This window comes from Anabrus simplex, chromosome 6 (genome assembly GCF_040414725.1).
Source record: "Anabrus simplex isolate iqAnaSimp1 chromosome 6, ASM4041472v1, whole genome shotgun sequence".
Classification (NCBI taxonomy): domain Eukaryota; kingdom Metazoa; phylum Arthropoda; class Insecta; order Orthoptera; family Tettigoniidae; genus Anabrus; species Anabrus simplex.
The window spans coordinates 92838307-92864992 of record NC_090270.1 but is presented as its reverse complement, the minus strand read 5'-3'; the positions used below and the strand labels follow the sequence as shown (position 1 = coordinate 92864992).

Sequence of the window (26686 nt, the reverse complement as noted above, 5' to 3'; positions counted from 1 at the left end):
GAATGTAGAAAGTACTGAAAGTACGAAAGGGGTGGCTATTGTAAGAGGTACTTTACATATTCTTTACTTGTAAACAGAAGACACTGACAAGGAAAGATACCGTGGTACCGATTTTATTGCAAGTTGTACCTGAGTGATAAGATAAGGAGGGAAACTTGTACTTTGACTTATCTGTGCATAAATTATATTGGTAATAATTCATGAACACGTCAGCAGTTTGATAGGACTAAGTCCGAATAGGAATACTAACTGATAACAGCTGAAGAGTCATGAAACTCTATTTAGTAATCCACCGGACGCTCTTAGCTACATTCAGGTTTAATTAATAGAAAATCGGCTGTAATCTTGCTTGCATGTGTAAAATATAACCCATGTTAATCCCCAGCGTGTTGGAATGCATGATCCTCACAATGTGCTTGTTGCATCGTATGTGCTTGTGTGTTTGTGTGTTTTGTCAATTTTGTTATGTTTTGTTCGTTATGTTCATTTACATGTTGTGTTTGTCTGTATGATAAGGAATTTTGAAGTGAGAGGAGGTTGCTCGGAAAATGTTCTTAGATAAAAGTGAGAATATGTTGACAGTTTTCCAAAATAAGTATCTAGATGCATTGGCCCCTTCTTAACAGAATAGCATACAATTTTCTATGAAATTCATGTTAATAGTATCTTTTTATAAAAGTTGAGTGTTTTCACACAGAAATCGTTACAGCAGGTTACACTGAAAGCTCGAATGATATTATAAACTGAACGCTCACTATAGTATTGATTATATTACGTCGAATGATCATATTCCAATTTGAAGAGAACAGTTATAAACGTTACCAGAAAATCAATGTTATGTAATATTTGTGTTCCTTTTGTAATGCAGTTTTTCTAGGCAACCTGTAAGCATGTATCTCACTTCAGATTCCTTCAGTTTGTTTTGTTATTGCGTTCTTCTTTAAAAGCTCAGACCACAACTGCCACCTAGATTTACTTGTGAAGGCACAAGAGAAATGGACTCGGCTGTAGAGGAAAGTGGAACAAGAGCTAAGAAGTGTGTGGAATGTATTTAATAACTTCAAGGAAAGAGACACAGTGGTGTAGTGCTAACAGATTCTGAGATTCGGAGATACACGACATGAGACAGTCTTATGATCAATCGTATCAGAAAAGATTGAACTCCGCAGCATGCTGTGTGCCTGCACACTACGTTTTTGCACGTGTGTTGCATTAATGCCAGTAAGGGAACAGTACCTTCTCCGACAGACGAATCGATTGAAAAGATCCTGTCAATTTACCTTAAAGTTCGCCCTACTTGAATTCCCTTAACTCTTACTCACAGGGGCATGAGAAAAGTGTTGTATACACTGACTTGGGTACTAATATCTAGACCCTAGAGCATCACATGGACGTCACATGTAGTGCCGGTCGAATACAGGCTAAATTAATCGAAGGGGCTCATTTAACCTTCGATGTGTTTGGAGGAGGCACCTTGAGTATCTAATGTGTCTGGCCAAGCATGCCTGTCTGTAGTTGTTTGTCGGTCTGAGTGGCTCAGACGGTTGAGGCGCTGGCTTTCTGAGCCCAACTTGGCAGGTTCGATCCTGGCTCAGTCTGGTGGTATTTGGAGGTGCTCAAATATGACGATCTCGTATCGGTAGATTTACTGGCACATTAAAGAACCCTTGCGGGACTAAATTTCGGCAACTCGGCGTCTCCGAAAACCGTACAAGTAGTTAGTGGGACGTGAATAACATTATTATTATTTATTTTTCTGATGTTGCTCTATAATATTAATCATTATAATAATATTTCCGTGGGTTAACAGTACATTTTCAGACATAGGGACATTTTTATCTTACTGTGAATTAAAACCTGAAGTATTCCGTTAGGAATCAGCCTGTATTTATTTATCGCGGAGGTAACGGTTGGTGCTTAGTGAGTTAGCTTCTTCTGTCTAAGATCATGGTTTGATCCTGGCGAAGATCAGTTGATGTTTGAAGATGGTCAATTCAAACATTGCTATGGTGTCGTATTACATATGACGCACACACTTGGCACATACAGCACCCATCCAGAAAAAATGTAACTTTCAACATTTTAATCTGTCTACACACAGTTTCTAACTTGCTTACTTGGAGCGCTGATTGCAGCCACCATTAACTAGTGTAGCAGGACGCAATAGACACGCCACACAAAACACGCTGATTGCTTGAAATCAGAAGACTTCCGTCTAACAGCCGAGGACATATTATTCTTAATATGCTTCTTCTTCTTCTTCTTATTATTATTATTATTATTATTATTATTATTATTATTATTATTATTATTATAAACGGCTAGACTTTTGGCCGTTGTGCTATAAGTAAATCACGGTGGTAGCGGTGAGACCAAAAGTGTTCTTTGTGTATGCGTGCATGTGTCCTCTCCTTGGATCACAGCCTCCCCTTCCACTGAGCCCCCTGAAGACAGGAAGACGATCATTCCGGTTACTAGCGGTGGAAACGAGACGGTCCGTTTCACAACACTCACGCCTGGGGGCGTCCCTGTGCCTCTGCCTGATCCTATTGACCGCTGTCGCGCCGACGACAAGGTCCGGTGCGGTGACGGTTCCATCTACATCTGTCAGACGCAGGTGTGCGACGGACGTCCGGACTGCCCTGGGGGCACTGATGAAGAGGACTGTGGTTTGCCGCCTCCACCCACAACCCCTGGTACTTCAAATATACAGATTTTCTCTGTGCAAACAGGAAACACTTTACGCAGGCGATGTTTGATGTTAATGTTCTCATAATTATACCTGCACTTTCCACAAATTTCTCTCTCATTTGCCATTATCAAGGCAAGAGGAACACTATATCTCCTATCGTCAACTACATCAGTCTATGCCGACTGATGTTCAGCATTTTATCCCTAATAATATTCACGTAATGAGGCTGCTTCTATTCATTGTTTTATATACTGATGAGAGAAATGGTACAGTAATTGTGCCAAATACATAGCCTCTTCAGTTCTCGGACAACGTTTCTATATTTATGACAACTAGTGAACTGGGTACATGGTACATGTTGCATGTTTTAATGATCCATTTTAATAATATACTGTACAAGGCCAAACTAAGACCAGGGTTAAAGTAGGTGCATTTCTAGAGATTATGATATAAAACTCTTGTTGCCTTATTATTATGCGCTACCTCAGGGTAGAGAAGGACAGCACTAGTCATAATTTCAAAGTAACTAGGATTTGTCAGTAAAATACAAGGTTGCATTTCAACAAGCTTTGAAGGGAAAATTTTAAACATTGTATAAAGGAGGTTAGGATGTAAATAGAAGTAATGATTTGTGACTAGAATGACATCAGTTACTCAAATACATTGGTGCCTCATTTAAAGGTAACAGGATATAATACTATACCAGTAGTAAATACTTTAAAAATAATTAAACATGTCAGTAATTTTGGAAGCAGTTTTAATGTAGTTACAAATAATAATTATATTTGGTTTCGTGACTTAAATATGTAAGGACGAGCGCATGAATAAATAACTATGCAAAAAATCACGATATTTCTGTAAAGTAATAGTCTTAACAGTTTAAATAGTCTTGATGTTTGGTTCATAACATGAACTGTCTTATATACTTTGCAATTAGAGTTGCTGATGAATTCGTTTAACATTCCTAGAATCACAAATTCATGGAAGCTACGAACATAAGGCTTATGGGCTTATTTACAATAAAATGCGTATGTAATTACTCATCTGCCGACGGAATTTCATAACTCCTGGGGAAGTACTTGTTTGATCTCCTGTTAGGTCTCGTGACCTGTTTTACATATCATATTCAGTTACAGAAATATCTTGTATTGAGACCATTCTTTCTTGTCTGTCATTTACTGATTCATTTGTTCATCCCTAGAAGTAAATTTTGAAACATTTGTGAAAAATTAATGTTCTGTTACTAACTCGTACTGGGTTTTTAATTTTGATTTAGCCATTATGATAAATAAGAGTACCTCACCGAGAAAATACTGGTCACATGTGCCTATTTTGCAGCCTAAAATGAGCTAATGCATCCCTGTAGACAATTATTATAAGAGGTTTAGGTTTTCAAGTTTGATTATTGTAACAATATGTGTATAAGTTAATCTCTGTTACAAATACTATTTCTAGACACTGGCAACTCAGCAACATAATTTTTATGGAGATATATATGTTCCTCTATTTGCAAGAAACTAGGCTTTTTTGGTTATAATTGTTCAAAGTTTAAGCTCTTTTGAAATTCTGTTTGCTAGAAAATGATTCCTGTTTGTAATTCAACTTCTGGAACAGTCATGAAGAACACATGATTTAAAACTGAGTAAACAGGGGGAAAATTGTGCTGTATGTTTAATTCAATAAGTTATCAAGGTTGCTTTGCAAAATTACTTGCTTGGCATTATTAATGTTTATCATCATTTCTGTTTACTCCGTTTTTAAGTAGTGTTAGTGTAATTCATTAGCATTTTATTTATGTTCCTGCTTTCAAAGGCTGTATCAAGTGTTTGCTTCTTTTGTTTTTAAGTACACGCTTTTGAGTGGATGTCATATCCCTTTTAGCTGTTTGTTCGGCGTCTACCTTTGTATACTTTATGCATTTTGTGAAGAATATTTTGAAGTTACGCTTTTACTGTTCTGTTATACAGTAGCAAGTATAGAGACGCTTTCTAGTCATCAACAATATTACAGTCATTCTCGAAATCTTAGTATCTAAAGTGAATGAAGATCCTATAATTCAATAATGTATCAAAGAATCAACAAATACGCTCAGCCGCAAATGTATAGTGTGCATATAATGCACTTTTTAATTTAAACGAATTTATCTTCATCCTATATGTACAAAAGTAGAAATCGTCGTGGTGTGATCATCGGTGAATCTGAATTTTTCGTTACTCTGCTTTACTATATACTGCATGTAAATATTATGAAGATTTTTGAGTACTGATTTTTTAAAGAATATTTTTGTTTTTATTTTACGAGACATAATTCTGTCATCAAGTTGGTATTCAAGCAAGGTTATTTATTTCAGATTCATGCTTCATTCCAGTCAAAATAATACAGAACAGCTTCATACAATACTTATAACACATATTGAGCAACGATAATCCTAATTGATTTTCTGACGTAGTTTAAGCGTTGTCATAGATTTATTCTCTGGAGTTGAGTTTGTGATGGCCCAAAAACAAGACGACTTTCGTATTTAATTGATATATCATGTATTTTACTGTATCACTTTACTTACGTGAAAGGTGTTAGTGTAATTATAAACTCGACTGCCCTAAAGAAGTAATTCCACTCCAAATCTTGCAGGGAACAAAAGTTGCTCAGAGTTATATCTTAATCATTTCTATTCTAAATATTTCTTCATTAACCCAATATCAGAGGGGGTATTTTAATTTTTGTTTGTTTCAAGCTTCCTGTAAACCGCCTGAATATTCAGGGATATTGAAATACACACATTAAAATGTATCCTTGAGTTACTATCTTCTAAATATACTGGGTGAAGCACCTGCGCCTATTTCTTTTTGAGCATGCTGGGAATTACACGTCTCTTAGTCGTATCTTGCGTGACATCTTACAGCAATTTTTTGTTTGTTCATATAGCATGATGCAGGTTTCCCCGTAAAATGCAAATACCGTACAGATGGCACTCTAAAACTCCGTACTCTTTTAGGTAGAACGGAGTCCACTTCTTTAATCGTATTTATTACTGTACTGTATAACTATACCCACCCCTGTAGACATCGCTCCAGAATTGCGTATATGATTGGACTGAGCAGAAATAAAATGGTAGAGCAGTATCACAGAAGACCTGATAGATCGCTACCAATTACAAACATACCTATTCACTACCATATTGGGCAGTCCGTCTGATCGCAGTTGATAGGGAAGTGGTTTTAGTTGTGGAATGAACTAAGGAATGTAAATAGTATACAGTAGACATAATAGCTTTCATCATGTATTTTATTTTCATTTTTGGAATATACTTTTATGTTGCACCGACACAGATAAGTCTTATGGTAACGACGGGATAGGAAAGGTCTAGAAGTGGAAAGGAAGCGACCATGTCCTTAATTAATGTACAGCCCCAGCATTTGCTCGGTATGAAAATTGGAAATCACGGATAAAACATCTTCGTGGCTGCCAGCAGTGGGGTTCGAACCCCCATCTACCAAATGCAAGCTGGCAGCTACGTGACGGCCACTTGCTCGGTTTACGTCATGTTAGGTCTATAAAGGTTTAAAACGAAGAGTGAACCTTCGGTCCACTAGTGAATACAGAGTTGTAATGCGTAAACATGCACACCTTAAATAGCTGTGTGGAATTATGCAAGGCCGATATGCCTGACTTCTAAGAGCAGTGAGTTATGGAATCCTCTTTTACTCCCGATCTTTCTCATTTTCATTTTGTATTCCGATAGGCATAGTTTATGAAGATTTGACATTGCTGAAGTATGAGATAACCTTATCACTAAGTTATAATAAATATCGCAACCTAAATTCTGACTACGGACAAACTCATTGTGCATTAGTGTAGACTACTGTGTGTATGCCGCGAAGCAATGTGTCGATTCATTCAACTCTCAGAGTGAATCGAGTCACAGCAGTGGTGAGCTCACGGCACGCGAGTCAGCTGACTGGCAGCAGACAGTGCTGAGTGGTGTGCTCGTGCATCGGTGAGACACAGCACACGCAGTTCATTATAAAAACACCGGACATTGACAGGGAGCCGAACTTCCGTTGCGAGCTAGACATAAAGAGCCATGACTCACTGAAAATATCGTACGCTTATGTCTTCATTATGGAGTCTCGCTCTCAGCTCATTTCCAAATAATACACTCACTTGCATTTCCACAACAGGCAAGTTTAAATAATAGTTGGATTCATTTGCAGTGTTATAAAAGTAGTTATATTGTAATTGCAAAGTAGATAGTAAGTGGATAAAGTGGATAGGCTGAAGAAAGGCATGATTCAACACACTGCGGTCTTTGCAGCAAGGCGAATCTGTCCGTACAATTTATTTGTATCTTTTCTAGTTGTTTTTCGTCGCAGTTCTTCTATTTATTAGTTTAACGAATCTTGGTATTTTAACCTAGTTGGTATTCAGCAATTGTTTCAACTCAACTCATCATTTTTTATAGCCTACACTTCGATTAAGAGTCATGCTCCTGACCACTCAAAAATATCTGTCTTATATTGGGAAGAACTGCTCAGCATTCTATCAGTTCGTATATCGCATCATTGCACAAGACTTCAATCATCGAATCATTAGATCACCGGTTACACGTGGACAGTTATCTTTTACATCTAACTTATTAGAGCTTTCACTGTGGGGGAATTGCATTGTAACATCAATGTAATGGAGAAACCTGAATCTGGATGACATGCATAAGAAAGCAGTTCATATAATGAAAACCAGATGGGAGCAGTGAGCATTGTATGTTCTTGCTGCTAGCTACCAGTACACTCGGATGTAATAGGAACGGTGACTCTAATGTGCTGTGTATCGAATCTCTGTATCAATTCAGTAATGTGAACGGAATCAAATGGATTGGATATCCCACTACTGTTGTGGATACCACTGGACTCGTTCAACCAAATAACAGGTATATACTCCATTCATCCGGAATACGTACCAATTATTAACACTATTCACAATAGTTATTTAAGTTACTCCTTCTAATTTTGTATACGGCATGTATCACAAATTATGAAATTATGAAACGATTACAATAAATAATACCCTCTCCCTAATCTATGATTTTCGAGATTAAGGGAGACGGGTATCTTGAATCTTGAATCATCCGGAATACTTACCTCTATCAGGGCTGAAGAAGGGCATGATTCAACACACTGCGATCTTCGCAGTAAGGCCAATTTATCTGTACACTTTACTTGTATTTTTTCTAGTTGTGTAACGTCGCACTTACGCCTCTAGGTGTTGAGCTCTTCTCTAAACTACAATTTCACCCATATTGAATAAAATTATTTATAGCCTACATTGTAATGCCGTATTGCTTGACGTTGTATACCGATTTTCATTAAATTCTGTTCATCCATTCTCTCGAGATGTGCATACATAGCCTACATACATTTATACATGCAGATAGAGATAACGGAAAATTAAAAATTGTATTTCCTTCCTACTGTGGACACAGCCGATACAGAAATACCATTCTTTTTAAATTCTGAGCAATTTACAGATACAACTCATATTTTTATGTATGTAGATGGTACATAATTGCAGCTCCATCCTATATAAATTTCGTACTTCTTGTTTACACCACGTGTTGTACGCGCTCCGTGTGGATCGTGCCCTTTTGTACTCTGTGTTTGCACTACAAGCTGGTGTTAGAAATTGGTATGCAGATAAGACAGGTAACTCATATTATAGAGTGGGGAGGTAGCGGGAGAGGGGGACTACGGCACGGACAATTGCTAGAGGAAGTCGTTTTCATATGTAAATAAGTTATTCTAGCGGCATTTGCATCCACTTAAAGTCTGAATAACATACATGTTATTTTATAAATGAGAACGTGAAGGTGTAAATTTTGACACGGAATGGCAGTGTATTGCAATATATTCGATAGCCGTACTGATGTAAACGCTTTGTAGACAAATTTATTCAACTTAGTATGAGCTATTTAAAAAGAAAAAAAATTAAACGTTAAAATCTGATGCTGAAAATTCATTTTGTGAAGAAATGCTCATCGCTATCTTAAGTTTCATAGCTGTACGTAGATACGGATGCAGACGTTCGATTTTAGGTTAATTGAAAATAATGAGGCATCTTATAGAATTTTACATTCTAGTTCTCCAGCATCCTTCATTAGGATATAAGTTTAATCCCGGCTTAGAAAAATAAATTAGCTGTGAGCTTGCATTCGGAAGATAGTGGGTTAGAACCCCATTGTCGGCAGCCATGAAGATGGTTTTCCGTGGACTCCCATTTTCACAAGGCCACGGACGCTTCCTTCCCACTCGTAGCTCTTTCCTCTCTCATTGTCGGTGCGACGTAAAGCAACTTATAAAAACAATTGTGAAAATGGTTGCTTGTCTCAAGGATAGTGTTGGTATGAATGCCCCAAACTGGTTCGGGGAACCATGGTAATTTGGTTCAGAAGAATTGATTGCTTCGATATTCATGGTGGTTGTGGTTTTGTTTGAAGAAACAAAGAAAGGTGAGCATGCCTTGTTTATTCTAATCAGAAGAGAAATAAACAAGAGATGCGACATGTCGAAGAATGTAGGTATCGGCAAAAGAACGAGAATGTTCATGAAAACGGAAGACCCTCTGGGTCTCGCATACCTGATATCGTCTGGGTCGGAAGAGGATAATGGAGGTCATACTCGAAAGATCAAAGCGATGAGGCTGGTTTAAGTGAATAGATGCAATGCCAGGCTCATATAGGACCTCATGGTCGTCAAGCCTTTCTCCAAAGGGGCCGATGGCCTCAGATGTTAGGCCCCTTTAAACAACAAGCATAATCAACAACCTTTCTCCGACATTAAGAACCCTTGGGGGTGTTCGATATTCAGCAATCTGGTTTTAGAAACACCCGTTTTGAGTACAATGTTATCTGAGATTGATTCCAGAATATCTGTTTGACATTGTTTTAATTTAGGTCAAGACCAGTTAGTTTGGATAATTAGGTACTTGTTCCCTGTGCTTTAGTGTTGTAGGTCTATTCCTGGCGCTGTAGGTTGTCATTTAATAATTCATAATTGCAATATGTTGCAAAGCTCGCTGAAGAACCATGTTTCAAAAACAAACAAAAACAATCTTCCGACACTGCATGACATTTCTTTATTCCGGTAGTACTATGCTAGATGGAAAGTAATTGACCACTACTATGTTTTTATTACCTAGTTAGGTTATTAACTGTGAAGGTCTTCAGTCTGCAAAATTAATTCAGTATAACAGAAATTTGGAAAATACATGAAAAAGAAAACAATAATTAACAGATTATACATAACAAAATAACTACGAAACAAAAAGTTATTATTCTTAAGAACTGAGAACGAGCGAGTGTCCTGTGCGGTTAGGGTTGCACAGATGTGAGTTTGCATTCGGAAGATGGTGGGTTCGAACCCCACTGTCGGCAGCCCTGAAGATAGTTTTCTGTGATTTCCCATTTTCAAACCAGACAAATGCTGCGACTGTACCTTAATTAAGACAACGGCCAATTTCTACCAAATCCTAGCCCTTTCATATCGCATCGTCGCCATAAGACCTGTCTCTATCGGTACGACGTAAAGCAAATTGTGAACAAAAGAATAAAACCATGAAAAACGCAATTACGGTTTTCATTGATTTTCTTAACAATTGTACTAAGGTTTTTTTTTTACTAGTTGCTTTACGTCGCACCGACAGGGATAGGTCTTATGACGACGATGGGATAGGGAAGGGCTAGGAGTTGGGAAGGACGTCGAGTGGCGAAGACTCGAACTGCTGCGTAACTTAGTTTGTCAAGAAAACTAATAGGTAGCGCAAGAAGTCAAAACGTAGACATGCAATTTTTACATCCCAGACACGTCTGTTCACCTCTGATGTATAACTTCCATTTTCGACTTTGTGTCCTTATTCCGTGCAATGGGTTGCAAATAATGAATAATCCAATGTACAGTAGATTTTAGGTATGAAAATAACCGACCGATGACCTAGCTGTTAGGCCCCTTTAAACAACATACAACAATGAAAATAACCAGTAAGTAGCAAACGGCGATTGAATAATGGGTAGAAATCCGCGCATCCGACTGATAGCTGTCTCTATCTTGCTATGAAATAAGCTAAGCTGGCATTACTACGTACAGAGTTGTCTGATATCGGTGTATATGTACAGAGCAAATAATAAAGGTGAGAGGGTAGATCCCTGGGGAACACTAACGTGGCTATCTAAATATCTACTAGCACATCATACTGAGCTTAGGCCTATAACAGCGCTATTCAGGGATTGCATCGAACCTGTGTAGGATACATAAATGCGATGTTATTTGAAATATAACGAAATGAGTTCATTTGTATCCTGCATTCCTAAATTACAGAACAGGTTTCACAGTATTGAAAATCAGACACAAAATTATAATAGTTTGACAATTTTTAACAGGGATACGACAAAATCTTTAGGATTTAAAACATGTTTTCAATAAAGGATAAAAGATACCATTCCAAGTCATGATTAAAACTTTTACTGAATGAAATTACCTCGGCTGGACTCGAGAGGAGACCGTATTTTCACTAGCTGGAATTATATAGCCGTTTAGTCTTAAAACCGCCCTGCATTAATGCTTGAAAACAAAATACCATACTATTCAGTTTTACAGTATTGACACATTGTTAAAATATGCGTAATTATATGTTACAACTTTGATAATGCTTCATAGAATATCTTTTGGACACGGAATATTTTCTCTCGTTATCAATAAGAAAAACATGTTATGATCGACCATGTTAGCAGCAATCACTAAAGGCTTGTCGCTGCATCTATTTTCGTTTGCTGTCCTCTTCATCTGTTCATAATTTAGATCTTCCATAACATTGTATATTCTCCTAGTCTTTTTATCACATATTGTACCTCCGAAGACGTTTAGTGGGGATTTATAATGTCTGATGATGTGGCCTACAAATTTTTTTTTCCAGACTAGTGATGAAATGTTCTTTTCACTCTCATCTTCAAAATTTCTTGTAGTTATTTCTCTTCTTCCACCCATTTTAACATCCTCGAAATCCACACTTTGAAGACTTCAATTAATATATTATTGCTTCGGTTGCCTAATTGAAATGAAGGTTATAGCGATTAAGACAAATTATCTCCCTTTATCCCTGTATTTTTCCACACAGTCACCAAATTTGTTAAGGCTCATCACATTATAATACGGGAGAACTCATGCTTGGACGATTAAAAGATATGTCCTGCTCTTGAAATTTACTTCAGATTCATTCGGCACAAATAGCTTATTCTATGACTTTTCAGTTCTCCAAAGTAAGTTTAAGTACCAGGACGTGAAACATTCCTCAGTGCGAAGTATCCAGGAGAGAAGACTTATTCTTGTATATGTTTTCTACTGTAAAGGCTGATGACAATTATAAAACAACAATTATAATCATGATTACTATAAAGCGACGTTTCCAAACGATATCACAGGTAATCTACTTACCTTGTGACTACCTGTGATATCTCCCTTGTACCCCAGTGTTCTCATACGCTCCTGTGTTTCCCCTGTGTAGGTGCTTGTCGTGTGGGCGAGTTCATGTGTGACATCACCCGATGCATCTCCCAGGATCAGCGATGTGATGGTCGTCGAGATTGTAACGATGGCACTGACGAGCAGAGTTGTCGTAAGTACACCACCACTTCTACATACAATTTATTTTCCAGATCACCTTTTCAACTCTTCAAGATTCCAATCAGGTCTGTAGCCATATTCGGGGGTTCCGAGATGCCGTCTAGAAAGTTATTTGAGGCGTTGCAGTTAAGATATCCAGGAAAGCACTTAATAGGAATTGATAGATACAAGCATCTTAAAATAACATTCCTTGAAAGATTGTTATGCTTAAATTTATGCTTAATTCTTGTCAGACTTAGACATTTAGTTTTTCATTCTGGCCTTTCTATATTATCCCTCAGTTGTTGTAAGTTATATTCGTATATCAGGCAAAGGTAACCAGGGGCCGAAAATGAATTTATTATTTAAGTAGTTTAATAGTTACAAAATCAATCTTGGCCAATTAACCAACAGGCCTACATAAAATTAGGGGATATGTATAATCATTTTGTGAATAGCAGGGACTTTCATAAGGCCAGATTAATCATATTTTCCTTAGGATTACATTCCCCTTCGTTAGTTGAATTTAGATTTATCTGGTTTCGAACAGTTATTTCATTTTTCAACTCGTCTGTATTGTAAGATATTGGATGTTACTGTTGCAAGCGTAAATTCTCGCCCATGTTATTCAACTGTATCACTTCTTGAAGAATGAAATTTGTATGACATTTATTTATAGTACCTCAGAGTCCATGTTGAAGCCGCCTCATCATAATCTTCATTTATTTCAAATCTTTAGTTATCCGGACCAAGTTATGATCGGTGTGTATGCATTTACATTTCTGAAAGATAGTTCGTATATAATATAATATGTTGGCTTAGGGATATACTATTATGGCACTCATTCTTATGGATGTAGATTTTTACATATGCAGGCTATAATCTTGTTCTGAACTTCTTGTTTTCTGGAAATTCAAAAGCCCACTTCCAACGAAATAAGGAACGATAGCAAAACATCCTTTATAAGGTCTGAAGTTGTAAGGAAAGCTGACTTACAAGTAAGGGATAAATAGGGTTAGTCTCACCTTGATCCTCATGGCTACAGACCTGATAAGAGCTGCATATAAATGAATGTTTGTGATGACTGTACTATAAGAGCGATTCTCATGTTGTGTTTTCAGCTGTTATCACTCGTAGAAGATAATGTTGTCTGAAGATGACAGCAATTATAGAATAAATAAGCTAAGTTATTCTTGTGCGAGGAGAATCAGTTGGAACTGATCTCATACTCGTCGAGATTTTCAAATGAAAACGTCAACATTAATATTATAGGCAGGAGACATTTTGCATGTCTGTTTTGTGTTAAGGAGACCGTGTAATTGTTTCACCATATCATATCGCTGTTGCATATTTTGCCACTGCTATTTTCTCTCGTAGTATTTTGGCGGACAATTGTTTTATATATCAGGAACTTCAAGGTAACCAGCGGCCAATTATGAATTTACCATTTTAATTACAAAATCAGCCTTATCCAATTAGCCAACAGACGTACATAAAATTAGGAGCAATTTGTAAGCATTTTGTGAATTCGTGTAAATCAATGTCATGTAAGTAGTGTTTCAAAGGATGTAACGAAATTAAAACATTTCCCTTATAATTTTTAAGAAAAGTTCATTAGTATGCATGCTTCTTTACAGGAATTCACTCTTTTACTAATTTAACCATGTTCTCAGCATAAATTAATAATTTATTTATTACTGAAATTTTTCAGTAAAAACGCGGACAACGTATTTCTGAATTTATACGATCCTGTGAACTATAAAGCAGTTTCAAACCAAAATCATCTTCGTAACAATACACTTTCTTTTAACAATATTTTGTACTTGTAGAACGAAGTCATAGCGAGTTCCAGTTTCCAGGGCTAGAGACCGCTACTGTAGCGTGAGTTACCTGTAGTACAACTCTGTAACACCAGAGCGTGCTTAGTGCTTTACAGTTTAGTGTGTCTGATAATCCCGATTTTGACTTAACAATTCTTGGTGGAAACGATTGCTATATTCCGTATACACTGAACATTTGTAGTTCATTAATACATTATGTACAGAAAAGTCACATTCTTTAAATGTTCCTGCCGTTTCTGAGATACAGGAGATTTATGTGTCCTTAGTTTTATCCTCAAACGTATATATATATATAGTTTGTCTTTAGGATTTTGGGTTGCTTATTTTAACTCGGAAGAAATCATTTTTGCAGAGTTCAACAGAATCATTTACCGCAATTTTCCGATGATTTAATTGATTTGAGATTAAATTGTAGTTGAGAGATTTTTAAACGGGTGTGCATCGGAATAATTCGATTTGTGGACTGTATATAAACTATATCCTATTTATTTTAACGTAAGGTTTCTGAGTCCTCCAAAGTGAATGTCCTAATTCGGATGCAGTTCAGTATTTCTTGTTAAAAGTGCACTATGTGCGTATTTCTTACATTGTTACGGAGATAGTCTTATACCATTTAATTGTTTTATGTGTTTCTTTTCTACAGCAGCTCCATTTAAGGGTGACGATCGTGAGTGTACTTATATTGTGATCCTTTCAATGTGATTTTTTTGCTAGTAATCAGTACCTTGATGCTCGCTTTCGTAGTAGTGTAGTTAAGTCATTCGTCACAGATTAATAATTGTTTACAATAGTGTAAGCTGTGATGTATTCATTTGCTTCTTTGTATTTCATCGTTAGTGATGACGTAATCCTTTGGTATTCATTTGCGTTATTTTGCGTTTTTATGGAAAATGTTGCATTTTTATTCTAGTTTCTTATACAGTGGAACCACGTTTATCTGAATGTTGTGTTTATCTGGACTGATTAATGTATTTTGTTCCATACTTTATCTCTGGAATTAGTGTGTTCTTAAAAATAAGAATACGTGTGTTTAATTAATTAATTAATTATTGATTCATCGTTACGTTCACATATAGCCGCGTTCGTATAGTCTATCCTCAAACTCACAGCTTTTACTTTGCACTCCTGCCAAAGATCCTTGCGCCTTTAAATTCACCTTTCTCACTCTGCGCTGAGATGTTTCGTGGCTTTGAAACTTGTTTTTCAGGTGCATCGCTCATTCCAACAAGTCTATTTTTCAAGATCGCTCTTTCCTTTACTTGTCTCTCTTCGACACTACCTTTAAACTCTGTACACCCCCGTAAGTCAGAGAAGTTATGAGGGCAGTGTTACCAGCGTGTGGGCGAGTAACTCGTGACTGGGCTAAAACACATGTACTCGCGGACGACGCTGTGACATGGCAAGTAAACATAGTCATCAATTAAATACTACCACCACAGCCTTCTGATTGGGGATTGGATTCCCAAAGGCCTAGAGAAGATAATTATTTCATTAATTACCTAATTCATTAACTTAACAATGGATAGTTTAGTCTCGGAATAGCTCCTGGAGTTAATTATATCAGCCATGTATCAAGGTGTCATGAGAACTTTTGTTATTGTGTTACAATTTTAAACACTGCTTCCTAAACTCCAGTGATATACACATGAAAACTGCAATTGTTTTTGTCGTCCCAATCGCGACTGGCCTGCTTTTATGCGGATAAGTGGGGTTCCACTGTATCATTAATTGATTTAAATTATGATCTTGTAGTAAAGTACACAACACACTGAATCCGCTTTAGCTACACTTTTATTTTACACCACAATTATTGTTACACAAATATACAAGAAGAGCTCACTCCATCTTTACTTTTTTCTGCTGCTTTTCTCTCTACGGTTTTTTAGTTCAGTCAAAGTCCACTAGGGGCGGCCTTAGAGTGACAAGTTAGGGCCAGTCAACTTGGTAGGTTCAGATGTAGGAAATTCCTAATTTCCTGATCTCACATCAGAATATAAAGAGCGGAAAATTATTCCTATGTACTCAGTTTCCACATGTCTAGTGAACTGTACTGCCTCGCACTTGTACGTATGAATCATCCCCTGAATCTTAAAACAGTAATCTGTAATGTGGCTACGGTTAGCAGCGAAGGATACAACGGATATTGTACTATTATACTGCCTTATATGGTTCGTGAAATCATTGTGTAGCATCATAACTTCTTGCAGAATTAAAATATACTAATTTTATAACTCTACCAGAAAATCAAAATTCTGGATTTCTTGAAGATTAACTAGGAAGAAAGGAGAAGACAAATATCTACATTTTCCTTGTTGTAAGTCGATAGTCAGTTAAACCCTAAAGAAGTGTAGATTATGGAAGAAGATATGTTTCAAGACAGAGTTATATAATTACCATTGGCCTTTCGCAGCAATAGTTGCAAACAATGACTAAAATATGTGAAACTGACGATACAGGAAGCCTGAGAAAAGTAACGGAAAATATACTGAACTCCGGAAGACCATTTATTTGCCTTTTACCTTACACTTCCGTTGTGATTATACAAATATAATTTGTTGAACCTTGGCAACTTAGAGAATTTTCACAAGGAATTCTCTTCGTAAGACTTGAATCTATCACATAAAGCTGGCCGTATTATGATAGGCAGTTTTCAGAGGCAGTAAATCTGAAATGTACATATGAATCATCCCCTGAATCTTAAAACAGTAAGGACCTCTTCCTGTAATGTGGCTACGGTTAGCAGAGAAGGATACAACGGATATTGTACTATTATACTGCGTTACATGGTTCGTGAAATCAGCATGTAGCATCATAACGTGAAATACGTCGTTTACTTCAGGTTGTGGAAAATAAACCAAACCATTGTGGCAACAGGATTTAAATTGTCCATTTACCATTTCCGCAGTGAAGTGGCGTGCTTGGCAGTGCATACAGATTTCATTTAATAACTCTACACTGAATAATTCAATGTAAGTTTCATAACAAATTACTTTTTGAAATATAGCCATCTATCGGACTAACATAGAAATATCTGCATAGACAACTTTTACAGAGGCCTCTATCGAGCTAGCATAGAACGATTAGCGGAGACAACTTTCATAGAGCGATCTACCGGCGAATACGGCAACGACTTAAGCATTGCATTATTCGAGTAAATGACTATTTTATGGAAATGAAGGACTAAATGAAAAAATAAATAATATTTTCCTACCAATTCTGAGATGGAGACCTTTCTTTTGATGTACGGTACATAGGTGTTAGTATTGCGGTGTTCTCACAATGTTGTGTTACACGTTAAAATTATATATAGAGAGAGATATTCAAGACAGAGTAATACGATAAGATGTGTGCCACTCTCGTGAAATGAAGGACCGATCTTATCGTGGCCGCCTTCTGCGTCTAAATGTCTCGTACTCCTTCAAAACAATCACTAGAATTGAGAAGGGCATATGCAGGAGCGCAAGAGTATGTGTTGGGAAATATTTAAAGGTAGAAAATCTGGGAACCATAACCGTTAATCTTCTTTTTGGCACACTCGCTGTTATATTAGCACAATTACAATAGGGGGTTGATGTCATAGTAATTATTTATATATCAAGGGATCAAAGTAGAATTTTAATCCTTGAGGGAGAAATATGAAGTCCCGTGCGCGTTTATTCAGAAAGAATAAAGCTCCGTCCGCCTCTGTGGTGTAGTGGTTAGCGTGATTAGCTGCCACCCCCGGAGGCCCGGGTTCGATTCCCGGCTCTGCCACGAAATTTGAAAAGTGGTACGAGGGCTGAAACGGGGTCCACTCAGCCTTGGGAGGTCAACTGAGTAGAGGTCGGTTCGATTCCCACCTAAGCCATCCTGGAAGTGGTTTTCCGTGGTTTCCCACTTCTCCTCCAGGCGAATGCCGGGATGGTACCTAACTTAAGGCCACGGCCGCTTCCTTCACTCGTCCTTGCCTATCCCTTCCAATCTTCCCATCCCTCCACAAGGCCCCTGTTCAGCATAGCAGGTGAGGCCGCCTTTGCGAGGTACTGGTCATACTCCCCAGTTGTATCCCCCGACCAAGAGTCTGAAGCTCCAGGACACTGCCCTTGAGGCGGTAGAGGTGGGATCCCTCGCTACGTCCGAGGGAAAAACCGAACCTGGAGGGTAAACAGATGATGATGATGATGATGATGATGATAAAGCTCCGTTTGATCCCTCGATATCTAACATATTTTATTCTCTTACGCACTTTATATTTTATTTATTTTAATCTTCAGTATAAATTAAGTGAAATATGCAGTGTTATCAATATTGCCACGAGTGTTGATATCATAGAAACAGCTTCACAGTGCTTGCAAGAGACAACGCAACACGATTCACTTTCTCCTCTATTTCTGATTAACTTTAATTAACAAACGGTGGTAGTGTAATTAACAATCAGTAGTAGTGTATAGAGCTACACTTCTTGGCTTATCTTCCTCCTTATCATCGCCTCGTGTACCTTCGTGCGTTTTGTTATAGACGATTATTCAGTCTGTATGTTCTGAAAAGGCAGTAAATTAATTCAAGTTCCCGTTATATATTCGTTAACACTCGGGTTAACTTTAAGATTGAATGATGCTTAGAAATATGATCAGTCCAGCTACCACAAGACTTACGTTTGTAATTGCAAGGGATCAGTTGTACATCAACACCCCTCCGCCTCTACCGGCAGCCTGCCAAACTAGAACCATAAAGTATGGCGGATGAAAGTAGGGTACAGTTCGGCTGTAAATCTTTCTACATCCGCTCTTTGAACGCCGCTGGACCGGATTGCCGGCGCAGGATCTTAGTATTTTTCTTCTTTTGATTTTTCACCCTTCTATATAACTCTCACTCTTCCTTAGGAATGTATATACAAGGATCAGAAGCTGTAGAATCAATAGATACTAATACCTGCCAGTGAAAGTGCAGTATATCTGGCAGGATTTTAGATTCCCGTACTTGTAAAATATTTTAATATTAACGGAAATTCATCTTATGGATCGTACCTATGACTATTGAACTTACATACACGTGTGAATCTGTCTGTCTGTCTGTCTGTCTGTCTGTCTGTCTGTCTGTCTGTCTGTCTGTCTGTCTGTCTGTCTGTTAGGTCATCAGCCCAGAGGCTGGTTGGATCCTCAAATAGCACCACCAAAGGTTATGCGGTTATAAGGAAACCCCCAAAACCAAAATGAGGCGTACTAGGCAAGATGAGGAGTGAGGTAGTTTGCCATTGCTTTCCTCTCTGAGTCAGAAAGTACTATTGCAGCACGACTGACCCTGTGAGCAGCACCTTTCATAACACTCAGATGCACTAGTCATGCTCTGAATGTCATTACTCAGCACTACCCGTACCCCAGCAACTTCCATATTGTCACAGCCATGGATGTTGACTGGGACTGGAAGCTACACTTTACTCTGGCCTGTGCCAAGAGATGGATGCAAAAGTACTGTATCCATCAAGAAATGACGAATATCGTGCTTAAATTTTGTGAAGACTTTATAATTATATGCAGTTCTCTATTTCTTATTAGATGGCTAAGTTGTCTCAAATAACATTCATATTGTGCACTAGTAAGATATTAGGCTTTTATTATTATTATTATTATTATTATTATTATTATTATTATTATTATTATTATTATTATTATTACCAGTACTGTGTTATAAAAGTAGCATATCTGCCTTTTTACACGGAGGCCTCGGCTCGTTTAACAATTTTAATCGTGGGCTAAAGGGTTGGAATTGGAATTCCCTCGGCCTCGTGGGACCAGCTGAGGAGCTATTTGATATGAGAGACAGCGTACTCGGTACATAAAATTGCCATTTAGACCACGTGACGCTCTTGGCAGAAAAGTCCCTTAACGGGCTGTATGGCCACAGAGCTTTCTTAACAAGGAATTCAGACTATATACTCAGAAAAATCACCTAGATTTTCCGTATAATGTACTTCATTTGTATACTTTGTACGTCAGTTTTATGAGGTGTTTTATTTTTCTTTCCGTACTGTGGCTGAGTCAGTTTTTACACTGTCAGATGTTTCACCCATGCTACGATGTCACATTCTCAAAGTCTGTGGTAATCCTTAATCTCATCAAATGACCTTGGCTATTTAAATCGAAGTCATCTTTCCGGTCTCTCTCTGATATTTTATAGATTGTTTTCCTTGCAGGCAGTGTGGAGGTTAAATTTATGGAGGTAAGTTTGTAAACAAGAAGAACAGTATTGAAATTAGGTGAGAAGCATACTAGCTCTCAAGTTGTTAGGATGTGTAGTCACGACCTTTTACTGCCTAGCATAGCACTTACGGAAATGAAGTCTATCTAAAGACGGCGCGATACACTGTTTTATGTGAGTTTCCAACTATGCAACACATATTTACTGAAGATATCGAACCCTCATTGCGTACATGCAAAGCAGGCGTTTTATAGTCCTTTCTACAAGTGTATTACAGAGGTAAAAGTAAGGAAATAACTGTCTATGTAATGTTGCTCCTAAATAAGCAAGCAATTCTTTAACAATTGACTGGGAAAGCTACGAATGAGTGAACGAAGGTGGTTAATTAGAATTCCATTCTTTTCCTTTTTCATTGCTTTTAGCTCACCCCGATGGGGTCGTCCGTGTGATCTCTCTCGTATGTTACTTGTCCCGCTTTTAAAGTAAGCAAGTTTATACTGTTCATATGATTATGGCCACGAGACCTTCCAGCCGTCCATGATATCCGAACCATAGAGACGAAAATTCTCATTTCCAAAATATCGCACCGGAATTTGTGCCGTAGCTCCGTTGGTGAGTAGCCAGTGTCAGAGCTACTCGGCTATCGCGGGGCAAAGTTTTACGGCTGGGTGCCCTTTCTGACACCACCAGTATTTGGGGGTGGGGGGATATGTGTCTGTGGGATTGTTAGTCTGATGTGAGTCACGCCAGTAGATTTTTAAAATTTTCGAACACACTTAGATTTTCCAATTTTTTGTAGTTTTCTGGGTTTTGCAGTGACCTTACTTCATCAGCTGACTATAAATATTGTAATAGTTCAAGTGAAGTTCCGTGTTAAATGAGAAAGGTTAACATTAGCTGTTAAAACAAGATAGTCTATCTCCGTACGCACGCGTGCCTGGATGGTCTCTATTAAAATCAACACGGCAGTAGGCGGCCAAGCAGTCAGACGTCAGAAGTCCACAGTAGGTAGGCAGGCAGAAGTTCACCTCAAACTGCCATGAATTAACAAGGGGGTGAGAGTGAGATGGAGTGAAAATGTATGTTGACTTTAATAACCAAGGTAATGAATGTACTTTCTGTATATCGCGTGGCTACATCACTCTCCCTCTGGTAACTCACATGTGAGGAGGGCACCGCAGAACAAGGACAAAAATACCGTATAATAAAATCAACAAAAATAAGCCTCTGTGTTCAAGAAGTCGCAATGTTCTTACTGGTGAATTCTTCTTGGCTGATAAATCATTTATATATTCTTATTCAAATACTTGTCCGGCTCCATGGTTAAATAGTTAGCGTGCTGACCTTTGGTCCAAGCGGTCCGGGGTTCCATTTCCGGCTGGGTCGGAGATTTTAACCTTAATTGGTTAATTCCGATAGCTCGGGGAGTGGGTGTTTGTACCGTCTTCAACATTACAATTCATATAAGTAGGTCCCTATCCCCACAGCTGCGCAGGCGACCTATAAGAGTCAGTTTCCCTCTGGAAGCCAAGCGCCATTATTATATTAAAATAATATATGGGATTCATCGATTAATTAAGGAGGCCACAATAAACTTGATTTTATTTGCATACCACCGTATCGGTGCCAGCATCAATGAAAGCTAGTTTCTTGTTAACTTGCATATCATTATTCTCTATCTCAGTTTATTACGTCAAAATACATTTATTCCAATTCGTTTCTATTCGGTCTTAGCTCAGTTATTGGGGCCGGCAACACATCGATGTGTTAGGGACATTCAGATGTGTTCACTGTACACATATGAAAAATTATTATGAAAAGCCGAATGTTTTAAAATATTTTTCATTTAGGTCCAAATTCTGTGAATTTTGATAGAATATGTGATTATGCTTTTTTCCTGCACTTTGTTCACAACCTGGGGCAGCTAGTATTTTCAGAATATTTATATATAAAATAGTTCTTCTGAATGCAAAAGGTTACATTTGCGAGAGCTGCATTTTCAGAAAGTTCCCTTTACTGTATAAGCATATATTTATGCTAGCATATATTTATGCTAAAGTACTATTTTACTTCTCAGCGCTATATAATATTTTCGATACTCGTAATGGAACGTTTCATTCTTCATAGTGTTTGGGGGTAGAATATAGAGTATTTGAGTTACGTCGCTTTTCTAAATTAACAGCCCTCCTTACTCTTCCTACAGGTCAGATATTTCACTGCCACCCGTTGCTTTTAAATTAAACCAATCGAGCGATGAAACAAATTACCTGAACCATGATACGGCCAGTCTCTCCCAGAATAATGATCCAGATGAAGGCGACTGGCCGAGTGAATAATGTTACAGATGAGGATCCGAACACTTCGAATTAATCATTGTAAAAAAAGTCACGATATACGTCTTAAAATGGATTTTAAAAGTTTTCTAGTTGAAGTAATAGAAGTGTGATCGGTTCATCCGAAACATTAAGCCAGCTGACCTTCAGCGTCGAGTGTGTGAGAAGTATGATGAAATCGCAATGACGGATGGAATGATGAGGAAATGAGTTCGAATGTTCATTGAGGGCGATGATACACAGTAGGTTTTGCTGTGTTGGCTGCAGATTTCGGCGCCAACACTTACCAAAACACACGTGGCTGTGAACGAGCTGCAGTGTGATTTCTGACCCGACGGAATATGGACGCTGACAATAATTATTTATTGCAGAAAGAGTTTATAATTATTTTGTGACCTATTCATTTATCTTGGAGGTTAACAGTCGACGAATATGGGTAACAAAAGGTCGATTTATACTTTATAAGCTAGAAGAGGTGAAGAAAAGTTCTTTAATTTCACCCGGATCGCTTTTTCCGATGACTTAATTTGCTGAAGTCAAAAATAAGAAAGAGAAATGCTCGTTTGAGAACCAGTATACCCCCAGACGAAAAATTAGTTATAACTCTGAGGTAAACACCAAACACACACTGGTATTTTAAACTGAATTTAGTTTTAGTTACTGTAATCAATTAATCACATTACAAATTATATATATAAAATATTGTACACGCCGACTCACAAACCGCTGTGTATGATCAGTGTTATTGAATTCAATGGACGCAGGAACCGCTGGAAGTAAGAAAACAGCCAGCTGCGCATGGGTAGTACGATGTGAAGAGTCGGCACAAGTACCGTGAGACGGGTATCGCCGCTGTGTGGGTTTCACAGATTTAAATGCTAAGTAGGGTGTGCCGAATCTGCTGCCGACTCGGTGAAAACCGCTGTGTGTGTGGCATCGCGCTGACGGTCGTCAACATGTGTATGGTGTCTCGAGAAGCGGCCAACCGTATGTTATCACAGATTTCAGGTGAAGCAAAAGTTAGTGAGGACAGACGGTACACAATTTCGTCACTCTCCCTACTTTGGGTAGCATCATTCTCTGATGAAGGCATGTAAAGGCTGGTGCTCCGTTAGGACAAGTGCCGTAATATTGGTCACTATCTGAAGAAGTACAGGATGACCCAAAAGTGCGTTAACATTTGACGAGGCAATATTTCACAGAATATTGGAGGGAGTGAGGTAATAATTGACACGCGTGATTGGCATGACATGGAGTTTTATTGACACCAAAATTAAGAACACAGAATGACCAACAGATGGCGCTTCATAAGATACACAAGCAATAATTAGCATAACAATCGAGGTTTAACAAAGACTATGTTTATTACAACACATGCTGAACATATCGGCCGTCATTCGTCAACAATACCTGTAGTCGAGGGACAGTGTTGTGAACAGCACTGTACAGCATATCCGTAGGAATGGTGAGAAATTGCTGTCGCATGTTTCCGACGTGTTGCTGTCCAGCGCCATCTATTGGTCATTTTGTGCACTTTATTTTGGTGTCAATAAAACCCCATGTCATGCCAATCATGTGTATCAATTGTTTCCTCTATACCTCCAATATTCCGTGAAGTATTGCCTCATAAAATGTTAACGGACTTTCGGGTCACGCTGTAGTTTAAGGTGTGTTTAATGCAAAGAAAAGAAAATGTTTTTAAAATATTGTGTTCCTTTGAAAAAGTGTCTGTACTTACTTGAAAAACTTGCCTCGAATGGTTTGTCCTCATCCCGAAGGCTGGTTGCATCCCCAACTATTCCACCATCTCCGACGTTAATGAAACTTTCACTGTGTATGGTTCGGAGTTTGATACATAAGCACAATTTGATAGACTGACAATACCAATCACAGCTTTCTAATTGTACAAATGTCCTGACATAGGGATAATTACTGAGTTGCATAGTATTTTAGCTCCACTTGAAGAACAGATCATTCACTGTGAATGAGTTCATGTATCAGGTAATTAAAATACTCATGCGTTATTATATCCATCCTAGGAAGTAATTTATATCGAGGTCTGCTCACGACAAGCATGTTCATAAAACAGTCCGCCCGCTTTTCACCACAGCCAGAAATATTCCACCAGGCATCGGAAATGACAGCATAAAATTTCACTTTGACAAACTGCGAATCCTGACAACTGTATATTGTAGTTCAGCATTTCCGTTAGTGACCAACGGCAATGTAAATAATAAATTATTATTGTTATTATTATTATTATTATTATTATTATTATTATTATTTTATGTTCTATGAGCTACTTTTATGGCTTTCGGAGACGCCGAGGTGCCGGAGATTTCTCCCACTGCAGTTCCATGTTACTAAAAATCCACAGCCTGTTTCCAGTATCAACCGGGTCAGGAATGGAATGAATGAAGCCCCATCTAGCGGTGAGAATCGGGACTGTGCCGGCTGCTGAAGCTTGTCGCACTCCTGTGGGGTAATGATTAAGACTTGACAGATGAAATTAAATTATATTGGAGAGTATTGCTGGAATGAAATTTGACAAGGAAAACCGAAGTACCCAGAGAAAATCCTGTCCCGCCTCCGCTTTGTCCAACACAAATCTCAGATGAAGTGACGGGGATTTGAACCACGGGCCAGCTACTGGAGGCTGGCGTCCTGTTGCCTGAGCCACGGAGGCCTTGGCATGTTATTATTCAGTATTAATCGATACATAATAATATTTTATTCAAACAAACGTTGTAATTCAGTAGTAAGTACTTAGAGTAATAAAACTGAGAGTACCGGGCGAGTTGGCCGTGCGGTTAGGGGCGCGCAGCTGTTTTCCGTGGTTTACCATTTTCACACCAGGCAAATGCTAGGGCTGCACCTTAATTAAGGCCACGGCCGCTTCCTTCTCATTCCTAGCCCTTTCCTATCCCATCGCCGCCATAAGACCTATCTGTGTCGGTGCGACGTTAAGCAGGTAGTTAAAAAAAAAAAAAAAAAAAGAAACGAGAGACACTGACTTATATAAAGAGACTAGTTTTCAGTTTGTATATATCACACATTACAAGGCTTAACTGCTATCTAATTTGTCAGTCTTTCCATATAATACAGGCTGGCTACTGTAAAAGGTTTTCTAACCTTATCGTAGCCAGGTGTGATGAAACTCTCTCTCTCTCTCACTCACTCACTCACTCACTCAAACTCACTGTTGTCCTCATACTTGAAACATACAGAGCTCTTCCGTCAAAGCGAGCATGTATATAGTTTTTCGAGACACGAGGCCTCCCTTTGTAGGCTATGAAAAATCCGAGCCACAAGTATGTAACTTTAGATTTCAAAATGCCCCCATGAATTTCACGGTATTCGAACCCCGACCACCTTTGTGAGAAGTCGGCTATTATGTACTCATTTGACTTGATGCAGCTTTGGTGAGTGGTCATAAAACAAATATGCAGTAGCAAAAACAGAAAATAACTTTGTGATCACACTGAAATAAATCGTTCGACGCACTAATGAGATAAAAGTTGTGTTTCTGAAAGTTTCGTATCAAACGAAACTTTCATAGTTGAATTATGCTCATTATGAGGAAGTTCGCTGGCTATAAAAGTTGTCTGTTACTCATTAATACCATGAAATAATTTTATCTTACAAACAGCTTATTACCTCTGTTCCCTGTATTTATAAGCGGACGGAGACATATAAATACTGATGTTATACAATCTCTAGCGAATATAGGGTTGAAGTGTATAATATAATTGGGACGATACGTTTAATATCACTTTATAGAAATACGAATACAAAGTGAGGTATGAAATAGTTCAGAGAAAGAACCAGTTTATTTTTTTTAATTTCTTTACGTCGCATCGAGGCAGATAGGTATTGTGGCGACAAGGAGGCAGGAAAGAGCTAAAAGTGGGGAGGAATCGAGTGTGGCCTTGATTAAGATACAGTCTCAGTCGTGTTCGAACCCACTATCTCCCAAATGCTAGCTGACAGCTACGT

General features: G+C 38.1%; 1 protein-coding gene across 9 annotated transcripts in view; it reads left to right on the top strand.

The window, feature by feature from the left end:
• trol (terribly reduced optic lobes) overlaps window positions 1-26686 on the top strand; it is a 918151-nt gene that overhangs the window by 34980 nt on the left and 856485 nt on the right. For 8 of the 9 annotated variants that reach the window (XM_067149796.2, XM_067149794.2, XM_067149791.2 and 5 more), the window contains exons 5-6: window positions 2424-2696; window positions 12242-12352. In XM_067149796.2, coding sequence (XP_067005897.2) covers window positions 2424-2696; window positions 12242-12352 — 384 coding nt within the window. The remainder of the gene's footprint in view (window positions 1-2423; window positions 2697-12241; window positions 12353-26686) is intronic. The other variant, XM_067149795.2, reaches the window with a different exon arrangement.